This window comes from Hippoglossus hippoglossus, chromosome 11 (genome assembly GCF_009819705.1).
Source record: "Hippoglossus hippoglossus isolate fHipHip1 chromosome 11, fHipHip1.pri, whole genome shotgun sequence".
Classification (NCBI taxonomy): Eukaryota; Metazoa; Chordata; class Actinopteri; order Pleuronectiformes; family Pleuronectidae; genus Hippoglossus; species Hippoglossus hippoglossus.
Genome location: NC_047161.1, coordinates 6,760,072 through 6,779,769, shown reverse-complemented (window position 1 = coordinate 6,779,769; position 19,698 = coordinate 6,760,072). Strand labels below are relative to the sequence as shown.

General features: G+C 44.3%; 3 protein-coding genes across 7 annotated transcripts; all 3 read right to left on the bottom strand.

Annotated features, from left to right (window-relative positions):
- Positions 1 to 4,984: 4,984 nt before the first annotated feature.
- s100s (S100 calcium binding protein S) lies at positions 4,985 to 7,909 on the bottom strand. Of its 3 annotated transcripts, XM_034600389.1 has the most exons (4): positions 7,818 to 7,909; positions 6,581 to 6,625; positions 6,065 to 6,218; positions 4,985 to 5,784 (listed from the first exon to the last, which is right to left on the bottom strand). In XM_034600389.1, exons 2-4 carry the CDS (start codon positions 6,592 to 6,594, stop codon positions 5,602 to 5,604), a joined length of 351 nt encoding a protein of 116 aa, XP_034456280.1. In that variant the 5' UTR covers positions 6,595 to 6,625; positions 7,818 to 7,909; the 3' UTR covers positions 4,985 to 5,601. The 3 variants fall into 3 exon arrangements, with proteins under 3 accessions (XP_034456280.1, XP_034456281.1, XP_034456283.1); XM_034600390.1 differs by lacking the exon at positions 6,581 to 6,625 and having other exon boundaries at positions 7,818 to 7,888; XM_034600392.1 differs by lacking the exons at positions 6,581 to 6,625; positions 7,818 to 7,909 and adding an exon at positions 6,497 to 6,540.
- Positions 7,910 to 11,485: 3,576 nt separating this feature from the next.
- s100u (S100 calcium binding protein U) lies at positions 11,486 to 16,088 on the bottom strand. 3 transcript variants are annotated; one of them, XM_034600388.1, is made up of 4 exons: positions 15,902 to 16,088; positions 12,532 to 12,674; positions 11,817 to 12,203; positions 11,486 to 11,747 (listed from the first exon to the last, which is right to left on the bottom strand). In XM_034600388.1, exons 2-4 carry the CDS (start codon positions 12,649 to 12,651, stop codon positions 11,556 to 11,558), a joined length of 699 nt encoding a protein of 232 aa, XP_034456279.1. In that variant the 5' UTR covers positions 12,652 to 12,674; positions 15,902 to 16,088; the 3' UTR covers positions 11,486 to 11,555. The 3 variants fall into 3 exon arrangements, with proteins under 3 accessions (XP_034456279.1, XP_034456278.1, XP_034456277.1); XM_034600387.1 differs by having other exon boundaries at positions 11,486 to 11,743; positions 11,813 to 12,203; positions 12,532 to 12,660; positions 15,902 to 16,081; XM_034600386.1 differs by having other exon boundaries at positions 12,532 to 12,660; positions 15,902 to 16,081.
- Positions 16,089 to 17,895: 1,807 nt separating this feature from the next.
- s100a11 (S100 calcium binding protein A11) lies at positions 17,896 to 19,539 on the bottom strand. Its single transcript, XM_034600393.1, has 3 exons — positions 19,388 to 19,539; positions 19,159 to 19,305; positions 17,896 to 18,188 (listed from the first exon to the last, which is right to left on the bottom strand). The coding sequence occupies exons 2-3, from the start codon at positions 19,285 to 19,287 to the stop codon at positions 18,054 to 18,056; spliced, it is 264 nt and encodes an 87-aa protein (XP_034456284.1). The 5' UTR covers positions 19,288 to 19,305; positions 19,388 to 19,539; the 3' UTR covers positions 17,896 to 18,053.
- Positions 19,540 to 19,698: the final 159 nt, after the last annotated feature.

Below are 19,698 nucleotides of genomic sequence, written 5' to 3'. Positions count from 1 at the left end.
GGCCCTGAGTCTCGGTGCTGGAGATCCCCGGTGCAGCTTCTCTCTGATCCCAAATAAATCAACAGTGTAAACAGCAAAATGTGAGGGTGTTTGTGTCAATGATCAAAGCGCCACCTCCTCCCCGAGGAACCGGCCTCCTTGCACATCCTGGGATGACTGAATGGGGGCATTTTTTGAGCGTGATGAATCTTTTAACCATGAGAGCTTGATTGTGGTTTCAGCAGTTTGCTCGTTTGTCTGGAAGTTTAGTTCTCCATGCTGCTAAAAGGGAGGCGGGGGGGGATCACTGAATATGCCAGGTTGGAGTGAAAAGGTTGAGGGGGGAAAGGTCCAGTGGAGGAGATTAGGTTTAAGCCGAGGATCATGTTGAGCACAAACGGATTACTTGCAATGAGCACTGCAGTTTGTGCTGTGTGTACGTCTAAGGTAAAGGCGGTGCTAAAAAAAAGGATAAATAGTAAGAGTAGTATCATTACACGCATGTCAAGGACGCTTAATGTCAGGGAGGGGGGAAAAAGGAGCAATTGACACCATCCCTCTCTCCTTCCCTCCTTTTCTTACATATCATTCGCCCCTCTCCTTTACCTTCCTCACCGCCGGTGTCATCCGAGGCTGATATCTGTCTGTCAACTGTTTCTCCTTGACTCACCGAGACGGGACGCCATCGCCGTTTGGTGCCAAGAGTTTGGGCTTTAATTCATGAAGGCGTCTCGTTTTCTCTAAAACCAGAGATAACGTTAAGTCCTCCCATCAACGTTGCGTTACCTCATAAATAACTGTTTGCTGTTACCTTCTGAGGTAGACTGAGGTTGAAATAAAGTAAAAGTACCGATGTCACTCTGTGAAAATACAACATTACAAGTAAAAGCTCTAGATTCAAAGGTTTCTTTAGTATTAATACATAAGTGTCAACAAAAACATTGTCCACGTGACTGGTTTATCATTGAAATTACATTATTACATTCGCCTAAACTAGAATTCAGTAGAGCACATACCTCTGCCAAGGCCCAGCTGTCCCTGTATAAAAACACTTTTGAATTTAATAGATCTGGATTTTTATTTGGATCTGTACCAAGTTACACACACTCATAGATATTCTAAATGTACCAGATTTTTTTTTTAACATCAAGATCCATGAATTCTTCTCTGAAACATCAATGAAAATGGCAAAAACATTTAATGGCTTCATGTCCCTCCCTTCCACCAAATTTTGTGGCAATCCCTTTGGTTGTTTTTGCATAATCTTGCTCACAAACAAACAAAGTAGATTGGCACTTGAACGCAAATCTCAGCCAAGGCCCAATCGTCCCCTTAAATTCAACCAAGCTGCACCAAATCACTCACACTCACAGATATCAGTCCAGTAAATATGCATGATTATTTGCATCAAGATCAGTTAACATGTAAAAAAAAATGCCACATCTCATCATGTTACAGAAAGTGTTAAAATGTGGATCCTCACCAGAATTTAATAGATTCTTTCCGGACCCATATCACATCCTTCCCCCAGGTTTTGTGGTAATCTGTCCAGTAGTTTTTGTGTAAACTTGCTCACAAACACACAAACAAACAATAGTGGTGAAACATAACCTCTTCGGTGGAGGTAAAAATACAGACGTAGCTAAATATATTGAAAGGGTCATAAGTCAAATTACTCTCTCAGCAAAACAATGGTCCATGTGACTGGTTTATCATTAAAATTGAATTATTCCATCAACTTAAATTATTTACTTTACTATTTTTGGCTCTTTGGTGAAGCTGCTAATGACACATAAACAATTGACATGTGACACGGGGCCCCAACAACAAGTGCTTTATTGTAAGTGGCCACAAAAAGATTGGAAACTAATGGTTGAATGGTTCTTTGACAATCGGTTGTATGTCTAAGCTCAAAGTAGCTGAGACTCTTGCACTGGACAGTAACTGGAAACTTCCCCTGTCAGAGTACAAAGTGCAGTATTTCCCTGTGAAATGTAGTGCAGTACGAGTATAGCGTATGAAGCTTTGTAATTCATAAGTGTCCCGGCTCCTCCTTGGCAGCGAGCTGCAGCCATAAGGTTTCCCTGCGGCTGTCCGTCGAGATGGATTTCATGAAGCTGAGGAACGCGGGCCTTCTCAAGTTCTCCCCGAGAGGGAGTGAGCTCCACCTGGAGAGGAATTAATCATCAGATGATTATAAACCTGGATCCACCTATGCTGCTGTATACTTGAATGAATAATTTCATTTTGTTCTCATGTGTGTGTGTGCCATCCTACTCTCACAACAGCCAGCCTCTCAGGCTTCTCGCCGGCTGACTGCGGCTGATGGACGTGGCGACTGGAATCCAGGGTGTCGCTTGACCTGCTCCGCTGGTAATCGAAGTGCCCCTGCCATCGTTATCAGATGCTTCAGACTCGGCGGCAGTGACACGGCCCTGGCTCTGTGTTGCTCATCTCCTTTCCCCGCGAAGGTGACGCCTGCCACGTGTGATCCATCAGCGGAGCCGCTTGTCTTTCAGTTTGAATTGTCTGGTGAGGTCAGCCGTGTTTTAGATACTGTTTGCAGGACGTCTTCCAGCCTTTGTCTGTCTGAGTACGGTTGGAAAGGCCATTTGATTGAGTGTTAAGTAACTGGAATCACTCATGTCTCCCTGTGGATCCCAACTGATGCAACACATTTACAAGCACATAATTCCCATAATTCACTGAACAAGCCTATGAACTGTTGAAATTCCCCTCTGCTCTCAACCCGATGCCAGAAGAAATGTTCAGTCTCAAACACTAAATAACTCTTGTTCCCTATGAAAGAAAGTAAAATTCCCACATCATTCCTGTTGCCACTGCTGCTACTTTTAAATTACAAACCAGTTAACATCATATAAAAACCTCATTTACTGTGTTGGAATCTAACTAAGTACATTTACATGTACATTTACTGCATTTAGGTACAATGGCTAGGTCGTTGTACTTAAGTATTTTCATTTGACGATTCTTTACTACATTTTCAAAGGGAAATTAGTAGTTTTACTGCACAATATTTATTGGACAACTACTCATTACAACTAGAGGAACTACTTACTTTTAAGATTTATGTTTTACAAAACAGTCAATACGCTTATAAAACACAATACAGAGTGTTGTTGGTCGCTTGTCCCTTTTCAGATGACTATAACTTGTCAGTGGTTTATCTTAGGGGGAAGCACGGTGGTACAATGGTTAGCTCTCACACAGAAAGGTGGTTCCTGGTTCAAATCCCAGTTGGAATCCCTGTTGGACGTTTGCATGTTGTCTACGTGAGTTTTCTCAGGGTGTCTCTTGCCCAATGTTAGCTGGGATTGGCTCAGATAAAACAGCATACATGATGGTTGGAAGATTTAGGGTTGTGGCTCAGTATCATATTGTGTCAAAGTCTAAATTTGTTTTATTTTCTTCTTTCTTGTCCAACTGACGACTTCACGACCCCTGAGATTTATCCTGTGACCCTTTGGAAAGGCCCCAACCCCCAGACTGGAAACCACTGCTCCATTTAAGCTCCACTTTGACCTGATATAAAAGTCAAATGTTAGAATTACCTTTTGCTACTTCAAGTATATATATTGCTGATAATACTTTTAGTATTGTTGCATTGGTGCTTTAAATGATCTGGTTTACTGCACATTGACACTCTTCCTCTTAACATATTCAATAATTATCCTTTTTCCCACCCATGCACCTGCACATTAGGGAACAGATGACCTGACTTCAGGTCACATTATTCTGTCCACCCCCTTTAAAGAACGGTTGATTAATTGGTCCTGTGGAATGAGCCTGGCTGCAAACACGTTGGTTGTTTCCCTCCGGGCTGCAGCAGGGTTAACAGTCGTGAACGCCGTCTTGTTTTGAATTGTTTACCTATCTGCAGGCCGTGCATGTTGAACTCAAATATTCAAACCAGCCAATCAGAGGACGCCCTCGGAGAACACAGGGGCGCGAGGAATGAAAGCAAATAGGGTGAACTCCTCCCGTCGACACTAACTGACCTGTTTTTTTTTTTTTTTCCAATTCTAGGTAAGAGGAAGAGGAGGCGGTTGAGCTCATAAAACGTTCAAGCACATTACATCCCCCAAAAAAATGAAGATATCCCTCAGCTGCTCAAGTTTTCAAATGACAAGCTGCGGTAAAAGCCAACAGGGTGGGAGAGGACATGTTGATTTACTTATCTGTGTGTGTCTGTGTGTGTGTTTCTGTGTGTTTGTGTGTGTGAGACACTGAGGGACATGTGTGCTAACAGTCACAGCAACTCCAACATTCCTCTGTGATTATACCACCACTTTCCAAGTTACATACTTGACTGATGTACTCCATAAATTGGATTCACTCCCCGCCTGCGCTGCTCTTCCTTCATTCACAAACACACACACACACACACACACACACACACACACACACACACACACACACACACACACACACACTTGCAGAGACGCACACTTACACACACACAAACACTCTCTCCCCTTATCTTCCCCTCACACCCTCAGCCCGTCTCTCTCCTTCTTTCCTTCTCTGTTGCCCTCTTTTGAAGAAGTTTTCCATGCAGATCCAAGTCAAACATCTGGGTCAGCTTATATCTAGTGGAACAAGACTTGCAGGATATTGTTGGCAGGATGCATGAACTGGAGCAGTTTACTCTGTGGGAATCCCCAATACACACACACACACACACACACACACACACACACACACACACACACACACACACACACACACACACACTGATGGACGCTCACACAAAGGAACACACTTGCTTTTTTGCTGACATAGTTTCTCCGTGCACCATTCAACTTGATTTCCAGGTGTGGCGATTCATTCCCGACATGTTGAGGAATATTTGTGCAGCATTGAAAGGAAGTGAATGTGAAACCAATCCCACACACACACACACACACACACACACACACACACACACACACACACACACACACACACACACACACACAAACACACAACACAGTTGGTTGTTGGTTAAATGCAATGTTTAATATCTTTGAAGAATGCATTAGTTATTACCCCAAAAAAGATTACAAAATAGGTGCAGGAAAGTGGGTAATTCATATTCTGTTGTTAAAACACTGAGTACATACAACAATATGATCATCTTTAATTTATATTTATATGTGATCAGAAGTTATTCATGTGCAAGAAATGCTCAAACAAGCCCAGTGTGCGTTCTGCAACAAAACTTCCTCTTTCCCCCCCCAGTGCCTTTATTCAGAACATGCAAGAAACTGTCTAAACTGCTGCTGGATGTGAGCTGGAAGAAGTTGGAATATTCCTCGTCCTGCATGTGAAACAAGCTCCGGATGTGCTTTTGGTATGAAACAGTGTTGCAGGGAAAAACACTCTACTCCTGCTGAATGCCCCCGTGCTCTGTGAACCCACAAACTATCTGCTGGAACGCTTCCCTTATGTGTAGCCGGAGTGTTTACGAATTGCACAAGACAAATATCCATTCCAACTCTGTCCTCTATGTCTCCTGATTTACAGCTCTCTCCCCTCCTCCTCATCTACCTCCCTCTCTTCTTCTCCCCCACTTCCCTTCCACCCCTCTCCCTCCCTCCACTCTTCTCCTCTTGCACGGCTTCAATCTTTCTTCTCCGCCGACTCTTTCGGCTTCTCGTCTGTTTTGTACTCCAGGAAGAAGTCGTTGCAGGCGACCGTGAGGGCGCCCATCAGGATGATGAACTCGGTGAAGTCCACCTCCCCGTCGTTGTTGGCGTCCAAGTCGTTCATCACCTTCTCGACTCCTTCATTATCTTTGGAGCTCTGTCAGTGGGGAACACAGAGGAAGAGAGAGTTAAGAATGTGTTCCCTGTTATGTGTGTGTGTGTGTGTGTGTGTGTGTGTGTGTGTGTGTGTGTGTGTGTGTGTGTGTGTGTGGGGGGGGGGGGGGGGGGGGGTGTACATCACTGCACAGGCTTGTTCCAGCTTGTGCCGTCAGAGTATTTGAGCGCATACCTTCACTTCTGTGTCACATATCTGCAAACTGCATCAGTGTGTTATTGTGCAACCAAATATGCGCCTCTTCACACACTTCTCCTCTTACCCCTAAGTAGCTCCCCAGCTCCTCTACTAGCAGCTCCTTCAGCTCGCCCCGACTCAGTGTGTACTTGTCACCCTCCTTCCCCGAGTACTTGTGGAAGGTCTTTATGAGCATCTGCATGGCACTCTCCAGGTTGGAACTGGGCTCCTTGGACATGCTGGGGAAGGAATCGGGTCAAAAGGTCAGACTCCTTCACAAAATGCCCGCTCCAGGCCCCAGCTGCATGTGCGGCCACATAGCAAACAGGGGCTGAAGCCACCTCCGAGACAAAGTGATAGTTGGAAAGGCAAAAGGGTGGAAGGAAACAAAAAACAGAGAGATTTTCCCATTTCCACAGAGAAAGGGGTTGAATAACACTCTGCGTGTAATGCAGAGGCTATTACTGACCCTAATTTAGGAAGTGTGGTCACTGCGTGTGTGTGTGTGTGACCTTACTGGGTGCTACATTTCAGAGGTTTGGATAGAAAGGTCGGAGGATAGCGTTGGAAAGTTGTTTTTTTTCTGAACAATCTTACACACATTGTGTCCGGCATGGTGGTGCTTCTCTGCTGGACTCTGGAGAGACTGTGCACACACAGACACAGACAAGTCACTGTCAACAATGCAGAGTTTGAGTGGGAACAATAAATGCACCTCACGTGCTGCATGAAAACTGTACTTTGAACAGTTGAGCTGTTTTAATAGTACTGATGAGCGTTGTGCATCGGTGAGAGGTTCCCTGTAAAAATCTTCTCTGTCTGATTCCACAAAAGCTTTGTCATTTAAATTTTCGAAAAAACAGAAGTGAAACATAAAAGTCACATTCAAAATCTACAGGCCCGAGTAACCTGAGGTGCTGGCGTGCACACTAATGTGTGCGTACGGATAACTGCGCTCATTCACTTCCACGCTCAAGAAACCTAAGAAACTTCAGCTTAAAACCTCAAGTTCCAAATTAAAAGTCTGCAGCATTATTTGGAGCTTAATCCACAACCACACACACAAAACATAAACAGAGGGAATCATCCAATCCGTCAGTCAATCCCCTCCTTCCCTCCGTGCATGATTCATTAACCAATCAGCTGTTACAACAGGAGACGGGGATGCCAGTCACCGGTTATTGCCTCTCGTCATGCTGCCGTGCATCGTGCCGCAGAGGTCAGAGATGTAGGCGGCCGAGACAAAAGAGGAGGCGAGCGGACACCAAAGCTGGATAACTGGAAAATCTATAGGGGTCATTAGTCTCACTGGCTGACGCAACACAATAGGAAACCATGGAGACAAAAAATGCCAACAGTAACACAATATTGAGTATGGTAATAATGCATATGCACTATGTCAATGAACAAAAGAGGGATGCTCAATGACAGTACATGTAAATAAAGGCTAAGTCCATGTCATGCTTATATTATCTATACATACGTGAATAATAATAATGTGGCATTAATATGTGAAATATACTAATGCCATTATATTGTTATTTCATGATATGACTTTGCAACAAATCCATATCGGCTTTGCTTGTTTCCACATTTCATTTATCTATATTTCTTGTCATGCTCGTCTCAAAAACTCAGAGAGCAGAAGCAACAAAAAAGTAAAAGTCTACAAATGAATCGCACAGTTTTGCTTCCCGAGTCTCTCGATGAGCGTCCACGTCCCAGCATCTTAACTCTCTAGGAGGATTTTCAATTTACGCAGATGATACACTACTTTACATGGCAGCCATCATCAGATACACAGGAGAAAGTACAGCGAAGCAAGGTGTGTGTCTCACCTGAGTGTTGATGGAGGGCCTCCTTTGTCTCTGAAGAGGTGCAGTGGACGGAGCCAAGCTAGAGATGGATGTGGGAGAGAGTTTGCCTGTGGCTTAAATATCACCTGCCTCCCTCCCTCCTCCCCCTCCGTCTCCCCCTCAAACTCCTTCACCCTCTTAACGTACATACCCGCCACATTTGTTTCTCTGCCCCCCCCCCCACCCTCTTCCTCTCTCTCAAGGTGCTTTCTCTCCATCACACTCACACAAACGTGCACACACACAATAACGGGATGCGAGCACAAATAGGAGGCCACTGATGAAAAGTATATAGTTGTCACAGTTTTATTCAATTTTAGCCATTACATGTTACAGAGAATAAGCAAAAAAATGATACAGCGTTACATATGAAGATGAAATACGAGCAGAGTGGACTTTGCTGGAATTGACAAGTGGACTGAAACGAGTCCAAACTGCTAAACACACACGCCCTCTCGTGCTTGGCAGCAAATAAACACGAGTAAATCGAAGTACAATGATGAAAGCCTGCACAACATCCTGGGAATGGTCCCATAGTCACAAACATTCCAAACAAATGAGCCTGAAGAGCACGTCAATATACTTGTATGTACACTTATTATATCCAATGGGGGGATTATCAGCAAGGGCTTTTATGTTCATCTACTGTGTCTCAATGAATGAGACGTATTGTGCAGCAATGAGAAATCTGGCTGCGAACACTCCCTGCCGCAAGTCTGCTGTGTTTGGTTCCAGCATGTTTTTAATCTGCATGGAGTTAAAGCTGGGTGCGGTTTACACTAAGGGACAAGCAGCAAAACTGCCAATGGAGACGGTTCAGAGCTGCGGCGCTCAGGGCTCACTCCGTCTCCGATTCAAAGAAAACATTTGCCGACATAAAACAATTTCCAGATGATGTTTAACCCAGGTCTGTTGTTAGTGCAAGTCATTAGTCAAGTGAATTTCGCTTGATCCAGTTTCGTCTTATCATGGTTTTGGCTTAGAAAGAAGGCAAAGATCACATTTTAAACTAGTAGAGAAGTGATACAATCTGCGCAAATGTGCCTGGCCTGAGCTGGGAAGCAGAAAACAATGTGTGCAGCTTGGCAATGTGTCTATACACGTATGACTTAAACATGCAACGGCCGAGGACCATATACATGCTGAACAGGAAACTGGCTGTAGATGGTGCAAGAGAGTGATATGTCTCCATAATTCACAGGAAGTACCATGATTAGAAAATGTTTTTATATAAAAAAGAATATAGCTTTTAATAAAAAAATAACTAATGATAAAGACTAAATTGCCCCAAATGTCTTAATAAGTTTGTTAGTAGCAGATCATGCAGGAAACATAGCAAACTACAGTACGAGTGTATACAGGCTGAGCAGAGCGAGTGTAAACAAAAGAGTATTTACAATGGGAGTGTCGCAGCGAAGCAGGCAAATCACATGACTCACTTTATTTGTCTTGACCATTTTGCTGCCGAACAGTTTGAAGTGTCTGCTGCTGTTACCACATCCGTTGGTGTGACAAAAACGTGTGTGTGCCGCTACGTGGCTGGCCAGGTAGACCTATGATATAGCAATCCTGCAACACGAGCCTTTTTCTCATGACTGCATTATTGATGAGGGGACAATTTACAAATCATTAAATTGTAATTAACAAATTGCATGTAATGTGACATAGATCTATGTTTCCAGTGATCTCCATAGTGGTCCAAACAAAAAAGAATTAGGTTAAAAAGTTAAATATAAAGCGGCCATGTAGAACTTAAATAATGGCCCCAGTAATGGTAAATACAATGGTAATATTTAATTTCTGATAGCATGCAACATCTTATCATTAGGCTGCCGTACAAAAGATAACACCACATCGAATCAGACTGATGGCTCAGTATTCTGTTTTACTCACACAAACAGCCCCACCTCTGACACTTAGCACCTCGTCTAATGGGCAGGATCAGTGGAGAAATAATTGTGTCACAGGGTGTGTTTCACATCAAATGCCTAATCCAGCAGTTTCCCAACGTGTCAGACTAAAGGATCCAGTTGCTTTTGTCAGACAGGGTCTCTACACTGTTGCAGGGCGTGGCTGATAAACACACAAGCCTGAACGGCCAGTGGAAAACAAGCAGCAACTATTTTGAACAGAGCCTAAAGAGAAGACTCCCAACACCTCTACACCTCTACAGGCCAGCACCTTTACGGGTCAGGAAGTAGAATATGACCATAATAGCGCTACAATAACCACATATGCACTATATCATAAAGGACTAGGTAAAAAGTGCCATTAGGTGACAACTGATAAGGGTTTCTTTTCTTCTTGGTGTTTGTTATCTTTTTCTTCTCCACTAGCTCTAACCAATGTGGATTAAGTTGCATGAACACCTTCTCTGACCTGCTCCTCCAGTGACCAGCTCACTCCCATGGGACCAGCTTAGGCTCCTTTTTGACCCTAATGGTTCTTTGATATGTATTCTATCCCTCGAACCTTAATTATTTAGCCAGGGGGCCACGCCTGATCTTCCAGTTCCTAATCGATGGCCGACTACGAGTGAGGGGAATATACCGTCGGCTCCAGATGAAGCTAAACTCTTACAGAGTAAAAACGAAAGAGACAAAGAGCCCGTAAAGTAGAATAAAAGAGAGAGAGAAAGAAGAGGGTGTGATGGAGTACACAATTAAGATGAGCAAAGCTTCAGCAAAACAATATGTTTATTGTCATGCCAAATCAGTTCCATAGCACTGTGAGTTAAAAGATGGGAACGTTAAAAAAATGATTAAGCGTTACTGACAGATTTTCATGCAACCAATATGAGAATAGTTTAAGATTTTGGGGTTTGCGTTCTTGCCCAGAGTTAGACGAGAAGATTGATACCTCACACTCATATCTGTCCAGTAAATATGAAACTGTGCTCAGTAGCTAGATAGCTTAGCTTAGCATAAAGAATGGAAACAGTGGGAAACAGCGTGCTGCCCTCCAGCAGCTGTGGAGCTCACAATATCGTGTTTGGTTAAATCATAGAGAAATTCCAAAGTATAAGAAAGATTTATCGATTCAGTAGCGGATTCCCTCTGTTTCCAGCCTGTATGCTAGGTTAGGCTAAGCAGCGGCTGGCTGTAACTTTGTATGCAATAGCCTGGGTAAGAAAGCTAATAAGCACCATTCCCAAAAATGTCAAACTATTTCTTTAAGCCATTAGTACCTAGCAAGATGTATACTTGTGATATTATACCCGGAAGACTGAACAGAAATTGATGTAGGGCTGCATGACACAACTGTGGAAGAAGAGTCAAAAGTGAGGAGAGGACGTGATCTAAACTGAGCCTCTTGTCTGCAGCGGTGCGTTCATGTGCAGGGGAATTCATACTTTCAGTAAAGTTTTCACAGGGATCTGGCATGCACAAGATCATGTACGTCTGCATGCAAACATAGTATATTGTCATGATGAGGTAAATGTGCTTTAATATAGTGGGATGCACATGCTGTACATAGGAACATAGTGGTAACTAGGAATATAAAGCAATAATTCTACTCTTTCATGTACATGTGTTATTTATCATGAATAGGGAGGGGGTTTCTTCAGAGTTGGGTGGGTAGTGTTTGAACTACAACTTTTGTATTTCAAAGTTGTGAGTATTTAAAAAAAATCATTAGTGGCTTATAAACTTATTTTTGGCAATGTTAATGCTATGTTTTGTGTATGTGTGTGTTGTGTTTTTTGTTGTGGATTGTCCCCTATGAGGTCGCCTCCTCTGTCTTCTTCTCCACTTCCTCCTCCACTGCTGCAGCAACCTTTTCTACAACCTCCCCCACCTTCACCGTTTCCTCCATCTTCCCCTCTTCTTTCACCACCACCTCCACGGCAGCTACTGCCACCTCTGCAGCTGGAGCCTCTCCTGCTTCTGTCACCGCTGCTGCCACCGCCGCAGCCGCCGCCGCAGCCGCAGGCCCAGCCGCCGCCACTGCCGCCACCGCAGCCGCAGGCCCAACCACCACCGCTGGCTCCTCCTTTGCGACATCAGGCTGCGTCTCTCCCTCTTCTTTTACTGCTACCTTTACTTCTAGGTTTGCATCCGTGTTTGCTTCTACCTTCACTTCAGCAGCTGCACCTGCCTTTGCCTCTTCATTTGCTACAGGCTTGGCCTCCTCCGTAGCCTCTGCGGTCGCCTCCGGCTTCTCCTCCTCTTTGTCGGGGGCGCTTTGTGCCACTTGTCCGGAAGCAGCATTTTGGGCTGGTTTCTCTTTAGCGAGGGTTCGCTGGTCACTGAGCGAGACCGCCAGATAGCCGACCAGCTTCATGTACTCCTCAAAGCCAACCTTGCCGTCGTGGTTTTCATCCAGTCCCTGACCCATGTTGTTGACCGCCTCCTTGCTCCCTGCGTCCTGGGTAGTGGGCACACACAACCATGAGACAACCAAGCATGATGATGGGTAATTCTAACTGGACACTCACTGGTGAAATCACAATACACTTTTAATAAATGTCTCTATCAGTGGCTCTATTTACATTATCATGCTGATTTATGTTATTCTATCATATTGTTCCAATTCATCTACTGTATATTTCACCCCAATTTGGTCTCAATGCTCATGTTAAAAAGGTTCAGACTTGCCCCTTATGATGAAAACTGTGCTAGTGCTTTTCTGTGCGGCAGTTACATAATGTAAGTGCTGGTAAAGTTTCAGAATAGTTGAATGAACATTTCCTAACCGACAGGATGTTGCTGAGCTGGGACTTGACGAGACCATGGAATTCTTTCTTCCCTAGATTCTCCTTTCCCTTGGTCGACTTCAGGAAGACCTTCACCAGGGTCTGAATAGCATCCTCCATGACTCCTCTCTGTGGGGAAGACACTGATATGAGATATATACTTATAAACATATAGATAGATAGATAGATAGATAGATAGATAGATAGATAGATAGATAGATAATTCATTTGACTTCTGTTGCATGCAGTGTAAACCACACAATGGAAACATCTAGTGGACAAGGCCTTTTCCCGTTTCAGGTTAAATCCAGAGCGGCGATGACAGCGTGATGGTGACATTAGATACATGGAGAGGGCGGTAGGTAGGTAGGAGGATAAAAGATAGGTAGGTAGGTAGGTAGGATGATAAAGGATAGGTAGGAAGGTAGGTATGTAGGTAGGAAGGTAGGAGGATAAAGGATAGGTAGGTAGGTAGGTAGAAGGATAAAGGGTAGGTAGGTAGGTAGGAAGGTAGGAGGATAAAAGATAGGGAGGCAGGTAGGTAGAAGGATAAAGGGTAGGTAGGTAGGTAGGGAGGTAGGAAGGTAGGAAGGTAGGAAGGTAGGAGGATAAAGGATAGGTAGGTAGGTAGGTAGGAGGATAAATTATATGTAGGTAGGTAGGTAGGAAGGTAGGAGGATAAAAGATAGGGAGGCAGGTAGGTAGAAGGATAAAGGGTAGGTAGGTAGGTAGGAAGGTAGGAAGGTAGGAAGGTAGGAAGGTAGGAAGGTAGGAGGATAAAGGATAGGTAGGTAGGTAGGTAGGTAGGTAGGTAGGTAGGAAGGAAGGTAGGTAGGTAGGTAGGTAGGTAGGTAGGTAGATAGATCGTCATTTATAGTCATTTGACTGCTGTTGCTTGCCGTATAAACCACATTCAGACTACAGACACAGCTAGTGGAAAATGAAACAGAGGATCTCCTCGTGTCCCCACAGGGCCTTTTCCCCGTTTCAGGTGTTAAGTCCAGAGCTGCGATGACGGCGTGATGGTGAGGTGAGATACATGGAGAGGGAGAGGGGGAGTCTGACTGAGAGACAGGTTCTGATGCACAATGGAAGTTCTGATCTTTGATAGGTCATCTGATCTGGTGAAGTAACCGAGGGGACTGGGCTTCAGATTACCTGAGGGATTACCTAGTCCCTGTCTGTTCCGCTCTCTCTCCCCGTCCTTCTTTCTCTCTCTCCCTCTCTGGCCAGCTGTACCTGCCTCTCTCTTTCACTATCTCATCCTTGTTTTCACTGTCGGCCCTTTCTTCTCCTCTGAGCCTTCAGACTGTTTTGCACAAATACACAACCTAATGAATTAGACAGCCAGGGCCCGGTATGGATTACACATCCGCAGCTGTAAACACGCAGACATTTTAAAGTGAATTTAGACGTTACCTGACTTAGATAAAGAGACACAATCAGAACTTTGGGTTTCGACAGATGTATAGATAATCTACAGACGACAGAACATGCCAGGGGGTGACACAACTTTGCAGGAATTCCATTCATTGCTGTCCGTGGAGCTCACTTAGACAGGAATTTACAGGCTAACACCGAGCAGGGGCACGATACATTAAAGCTGACTGTACTCGTCTGTCAGCTTCAGCAGAGCACACAGCGGTGCGACACAGATGACACACGCCGAGGACTCCGGCGGCTTCCTGCTCGCATCAGCTAAATGGTCATTTGTAAACTGCAAATTTATATCTCCGCCGCTGGAGTGCATGTCACACTCGAGCAGTCACCAGGAGCATACAGAGGCCGAGAGCATGTGCCTGCTAGTCTCATTATAACACGAGACACAGGGAGCGCTGATAGGTGTGGCGTATATGGGGCCATTAACATCTACAATTTCACTCGACCCCCTTTCGGATTTTGCAATGTGACATAACGATCTCTAACTGTCTGACGCCATGTTAACATTATACAAACCACAAGTTTGCAAGTAGTAGAGTGAGCAAATCTCATCTGATTGTCAATGCAGCCGTTATTGAGGAAATAATAACGTTTTGAGTATAAAACTGATCAATTTGGCACATTTTATATAAAATTTCCATCCCTGGATCATGTCTTTTGATAGATCATGTTATAGACACAGTTTGCAGGAACTTTAGGGGACTTCTTCACTTCTTCCTGGCCCAGTGACACACCCTCTGCAGAGGTAGAAGCCTACACAGGGGCCTTAACGGCTCTCTGTGCGTCCTGACTCAAAAAAACACACCCAGCAAAGACGTTTCTGTCCATTCTCACATCCATTATTTACTCCGTCAGCTGCCTCAAGGTGCTTGTTTGGAGCAAAGGCATGTGTCCTAATTTCGACAAAATTGTTCAAGACATGCGTCCCACGTCAGAACTTCGTCTTGTCCAACTCAGGACACGAACTAATCACCGGTATTTGTGTTAAAGGGCCCCCCCACCCCAAAAAACACCCTGCGCAAATAATTAAACATACAGGCCTACAACCAGAGGTTTCCCGTTTCCCTCCAGAGCCCGGAGAAGATTGAGTGTTCCGTTTCCAAATGGGCGAATGTGATACGGTACGTGCGCAGAGTAATGACAATACTACCGCTCGTGTGTCATGAAATATTAACAGAGGAACAAGTTAGGTTGTGGCTGTAGATTGCGGTGAGCAGACGAGCGGGGTGGCTGTCTCTCATCCAGCTGGGTTTCAAAAACGCAGACGACTGGACGCTGGCTGAGACGCGTGCGCCACCCCATCAACAAGGTGTGCCAGGACGCGTAGATAAATGTTGAAAGGCAGTATTGAAAGAAAGCTGACACAAGTGACATTGCTGTGCTAATAAATAAATGAATAAATAAATCCACCCGGTCGGAGAGCCAAGCTGTCACTCCGGTGGGGCCCCCTTAATAAAAAGCATACTGTGCGCAAAAGGCTCATTTAGCGCAAAATGTGGCTTTTACGCGCGGCCCGGATGCCAACTGGAAAGACCGTGTTAGCGCATTCTGTCACCTCCAGTGCAGCCACTTCAATTTTTGATAAGCTCCCTCACATTTGATCGGCAACTTGACAACGGATCTACATCAAAATATCAAATATCTTTCCGAGAGGCAGAGAGAGGGAGCATATGGTGATCAAACACTGTGGGGACCAGTGCGTTAAAAGCACAAAATCCACCCAGAAACTATCATCATTTACTTCTTTTACCAAAGTGTAACTTGAGCCAAGCCACAGTGAAACCCTGCCGCAGCCACACCGAGTTTCATGGGACGGCTCTTTGCAAAGCCGCCTCCACCGAAACGTGGCAAAACACCCCACGAGCAAACCCAGCGGAGGAGAAACTTCCCCAAAAAAATTTGAAATCCAGGAAAGACGCATTCAACTCACCGTAAACTCGTCTGCGGGACAAGGGCAGTGTAATAAATGCGCACAGTTGTGAGTTTCTGCTTTCTTCTCCGCCTTTTTAACGCTGCTTTGCGCGCACGGAACTTGCCAAACTAGTAGGACTACAGAATCTCTTCCGTGATTTGGCTTTTCTTTTTTTTTCTTTCCTTAAAACTTTTCCCCCTGACAAGTCAAAGGGCGTGTACCTGGAAGAGCGAGTGAGTGAGAGGCAGAGCTGGGAATGTGGAGGAGCTTTTACGCTTCAGCCAAAACGCATAGAAAAGTGGGATCAGAAACTTATTTAACTCTTTTTTTTGTTTTTTTAAAACTGGATTTGTCTTTGGCTCGTGTGGCCAGCTGTTGCACGTCATGCGTGATTTGCGCAGTTTCACGCCTGCTCGCCAGGCTTGTGGCTTTGGAGCGGCGTCATGTGCAGGGACGAGGAGACGGGGCGGGTGGGATTACTTCATCTGCACAAAGTCTCAGTCTCTCGCAAAACGATTTCACTTATTAAAAGTAGAAAAACCAAACTTAAAAAAAAAAACAGATTTACTATCCTGTCTATGGAGGAGGTGCCTGTTCTTCTACTGTATGTCATGACACGTTTCAGACAAACAATTTGTTTGCACCAAAACTTCCCAACATGAACAAAACCACATTTTCAACCACAGATGACAGTTGAAGCGTCACCTCAGTGATTAACGTTTCCCACAGGACACGTGAGAATAAAAGGACTCTTCACTGGAGAGACAGTGTGGGTGTCAAAAGGAGTTCAAGACCTTAGGCAGCCTTGCCAGATTCTTAACAGTGTTTTCAAGAACTTTATATTGTTTTTAGATTCCCCGCACAGATACTAGCTCACGGATTCTTTCTATGGATGGATGAGATATAAGCCTCCTGACTTGCTGACAAAGAGGCCTTCCCTGTAGCCACAGACACTACAGTGGGTGCCACTCCTTTAGTTATCAGACCCTTACAATCCTGTTTATTGAGGAGGTGCCTCTTCTCTTATGTCACTAGTGGGGACACACATTTGAAATATCCCCCCTTTTTACACAAAAACTTCTAAACATGAACAAAACTTTATTTTATCATCAGAATTAGTCTGTGGCCATGATCCTTTCCCAAAGGTCACTTTGGCAATGTGAGAAAAAATTGTTATTCTTCACTGGAGAGCCGGTGTGGGTGGTAAGAAAAGTGGTGCAAGACCTAAAGCAGCCTTGCCAGATTCTTAACAGTTCTTTGGAGAACTTCGTATTGCTTTTAAGTCCCAGCACGGATAACATCTCACTGCGTCTTTCTGTGGAAGTCTCCATGCTGTCTCCATGCTCCTGACCAAGAGGCCTTACCTAGAAGCCACAGGGCACATACAGTCTATGCCACAGATATACACACAGCGCCCAGTCGACGGGTGCCCTGCTCATTTAGTCCTTCACTTTGCGGCTGCTAACTCATTTGCCCGTCACCACTCCTCCCACACTGGCACCTTACCGTGTGCAATTTGGAGACAAAGGTCACATTTTCTTATCTCGCCGAAAGATCCGCATTCTCACTTAGCGGCATTTTTTCCCTTTCTCTTTTTGCAAAATTAAAACAGGCCTATGGGCCATAAAACAGCTGGGGAGCTTGCCAGCACACATACCTCTGTCTAGACATCAGCATTAATACAAAGTGAGCCTAACTCCGAGAATTATCAGCGAAACAAGCAAAAATGCAATTTTGACTTCAAGACACAAGATGTCCTCCCAAACATGACAGGATGCATTGGGTTCCCTGGTCTCCATTACAGCCAGGAGCCTTAGCATCACTGCTGCTGTAATACATGGATGGGTAACTTTCTAGAGGCGTTATGACCCTCTATGGAACATGATATTGTCCGCATGCTGCAGCAGTGACAGCAGTGACACGTATAGGGTTACAGGCCTCTAAATCAAGGCTGTAATTCACTGTGCGGCTGAACATCATGCAGTGTGGTGAATGAATGACAGGGGACGGAGTGTTGGTGGCCTCGGGTTCAAGACAATGAAGCCTTTAATTCATGGTTCCCAAATGGTTAACTAAAGAGTTACACATGAGATAAACAACTTCAAATGCCTTTCGAGTTTACAGCTGGACAGCTTCAATTGGGGTGATTGGTTGTTGCACAATCCGATCTCTACTGGCCGAAGCCGCCCTGTTGGCTCGCCAGTTTTCCAATCAGCTGCCAGAACTCGGAGAAGGTCAGCTCGCCGTCGTTGTTTTCGTCCAGCGAGCCCATGAGCTGGTCGACGGCCGCCGGGCTGCTGTAGTTCTGTGGGTGATCAGAGACACTTGAATTAATGCACAGTGAGCTGCAGCATCAGCTCCTCTGGAAGACTGTCCTGCCACCTAATGGTTGAGTGAAGTAACAAATACAACTGATGAAAGAAAAAATAAGAAAGTTTCCTCATGATGAAATCCTTATAATTATATTTAATCTGTTGTATTGTATTTTTCCTGTTAAGACATATTCTGTATATATTGGCAGACTGCAGCTGGAAATATAAATCAAACCTACTATGTTATTATAACTGTTATAAAAGATGAATATTTTGCAGTATTTTTGAAATGTGTGGATAAACAGTGCTCAACTTTCATGTAGATCCAAATTACACTTTACACAAATTTGGAAATAACTGGTGACAAATTTGATTATCGGTAATTAATCATTTAAGCAGATCTCAAGTAAATCTATTATTAACATGCATTTCAAACTGAAAAGCTTTATTCTGTCAGACAGAGAAAGTGAACATTTGTAAGACATCAACTAATCGTATCATCTTATGGAGGAGATGCTAATATTTTGAAAATGAGACATTGGACATTAGGTTATTTTCAATAAAGAGTTATTCACTGATTGTATGACAATAAGACATTAAATGGAGGCAGAGTCCCTCATATGTTACACAAATCATTTAGTACTAAAAGCATCTACTCAGTTTGTGCAACAAATATAATAAATGTGTCGTATAAAACCTAAGTGAAGAGTCTTAAAAGAGAAATGCTACATTGTGCAATTGCAAACATTTCATTCCTGTGGGCTGCTAATGCATTTCTGAAGACAGATAACAGTACAGTTACATGGAAAAGCAATTTTCCTCAGTAATACGTCTGAATAACAGTTGAGAGACGTCACCTTAATGTTGCTTAATAAACCAGTTTCTTTTTGTCTGTCTGTGATCAGGAAGCAAAGATGACAAGAAATCAGCAGGAAGATCGTCTGAGATCTATCTGCGTCGTACCTTGGCGTAGCTCGGAAGCTGGGAGGTCAGCAGGTTCTGGAACTCATCTTTGCTCAGGGTGCTGGTGGATCCATCCTTCCCAGCGAACGACTTGAACTGGGTGACCAGGGTGCAGATTGCAGCTTCCATGGTGGACTGTGCGAAGGCCTGAGATAAATGAAGGAGTGAAACAATCATTCACAGAAGAAATAAGTGAAATATTGTCGTAAACCGGCGGCTGAGGTCTCACCTGTTGTGTTGAGATACGGTCTGGTGTGTTTCAGCAGATGCCAAGAACCTCGTCCACTCCACTCTGAGATCACCTCTCTGAATATATATGCTTCATACTGATGCTCACATCAGCGGAAAACACTCGACCTTCCCTCTTGTCCCTCATCCAGCCGACCGCCCTTATCTGCCTGATTTCCACTGGCCTCGGGGGTACACATCACAAAACTGCCCACTTCGACCTGCTAAGGACAAATTTGTACTGATGGTAGCACAAAACCCATTTAAGTGTGTTTACAGAGCAAAGGATTTGGTGATTTCATCCTTGTCAGG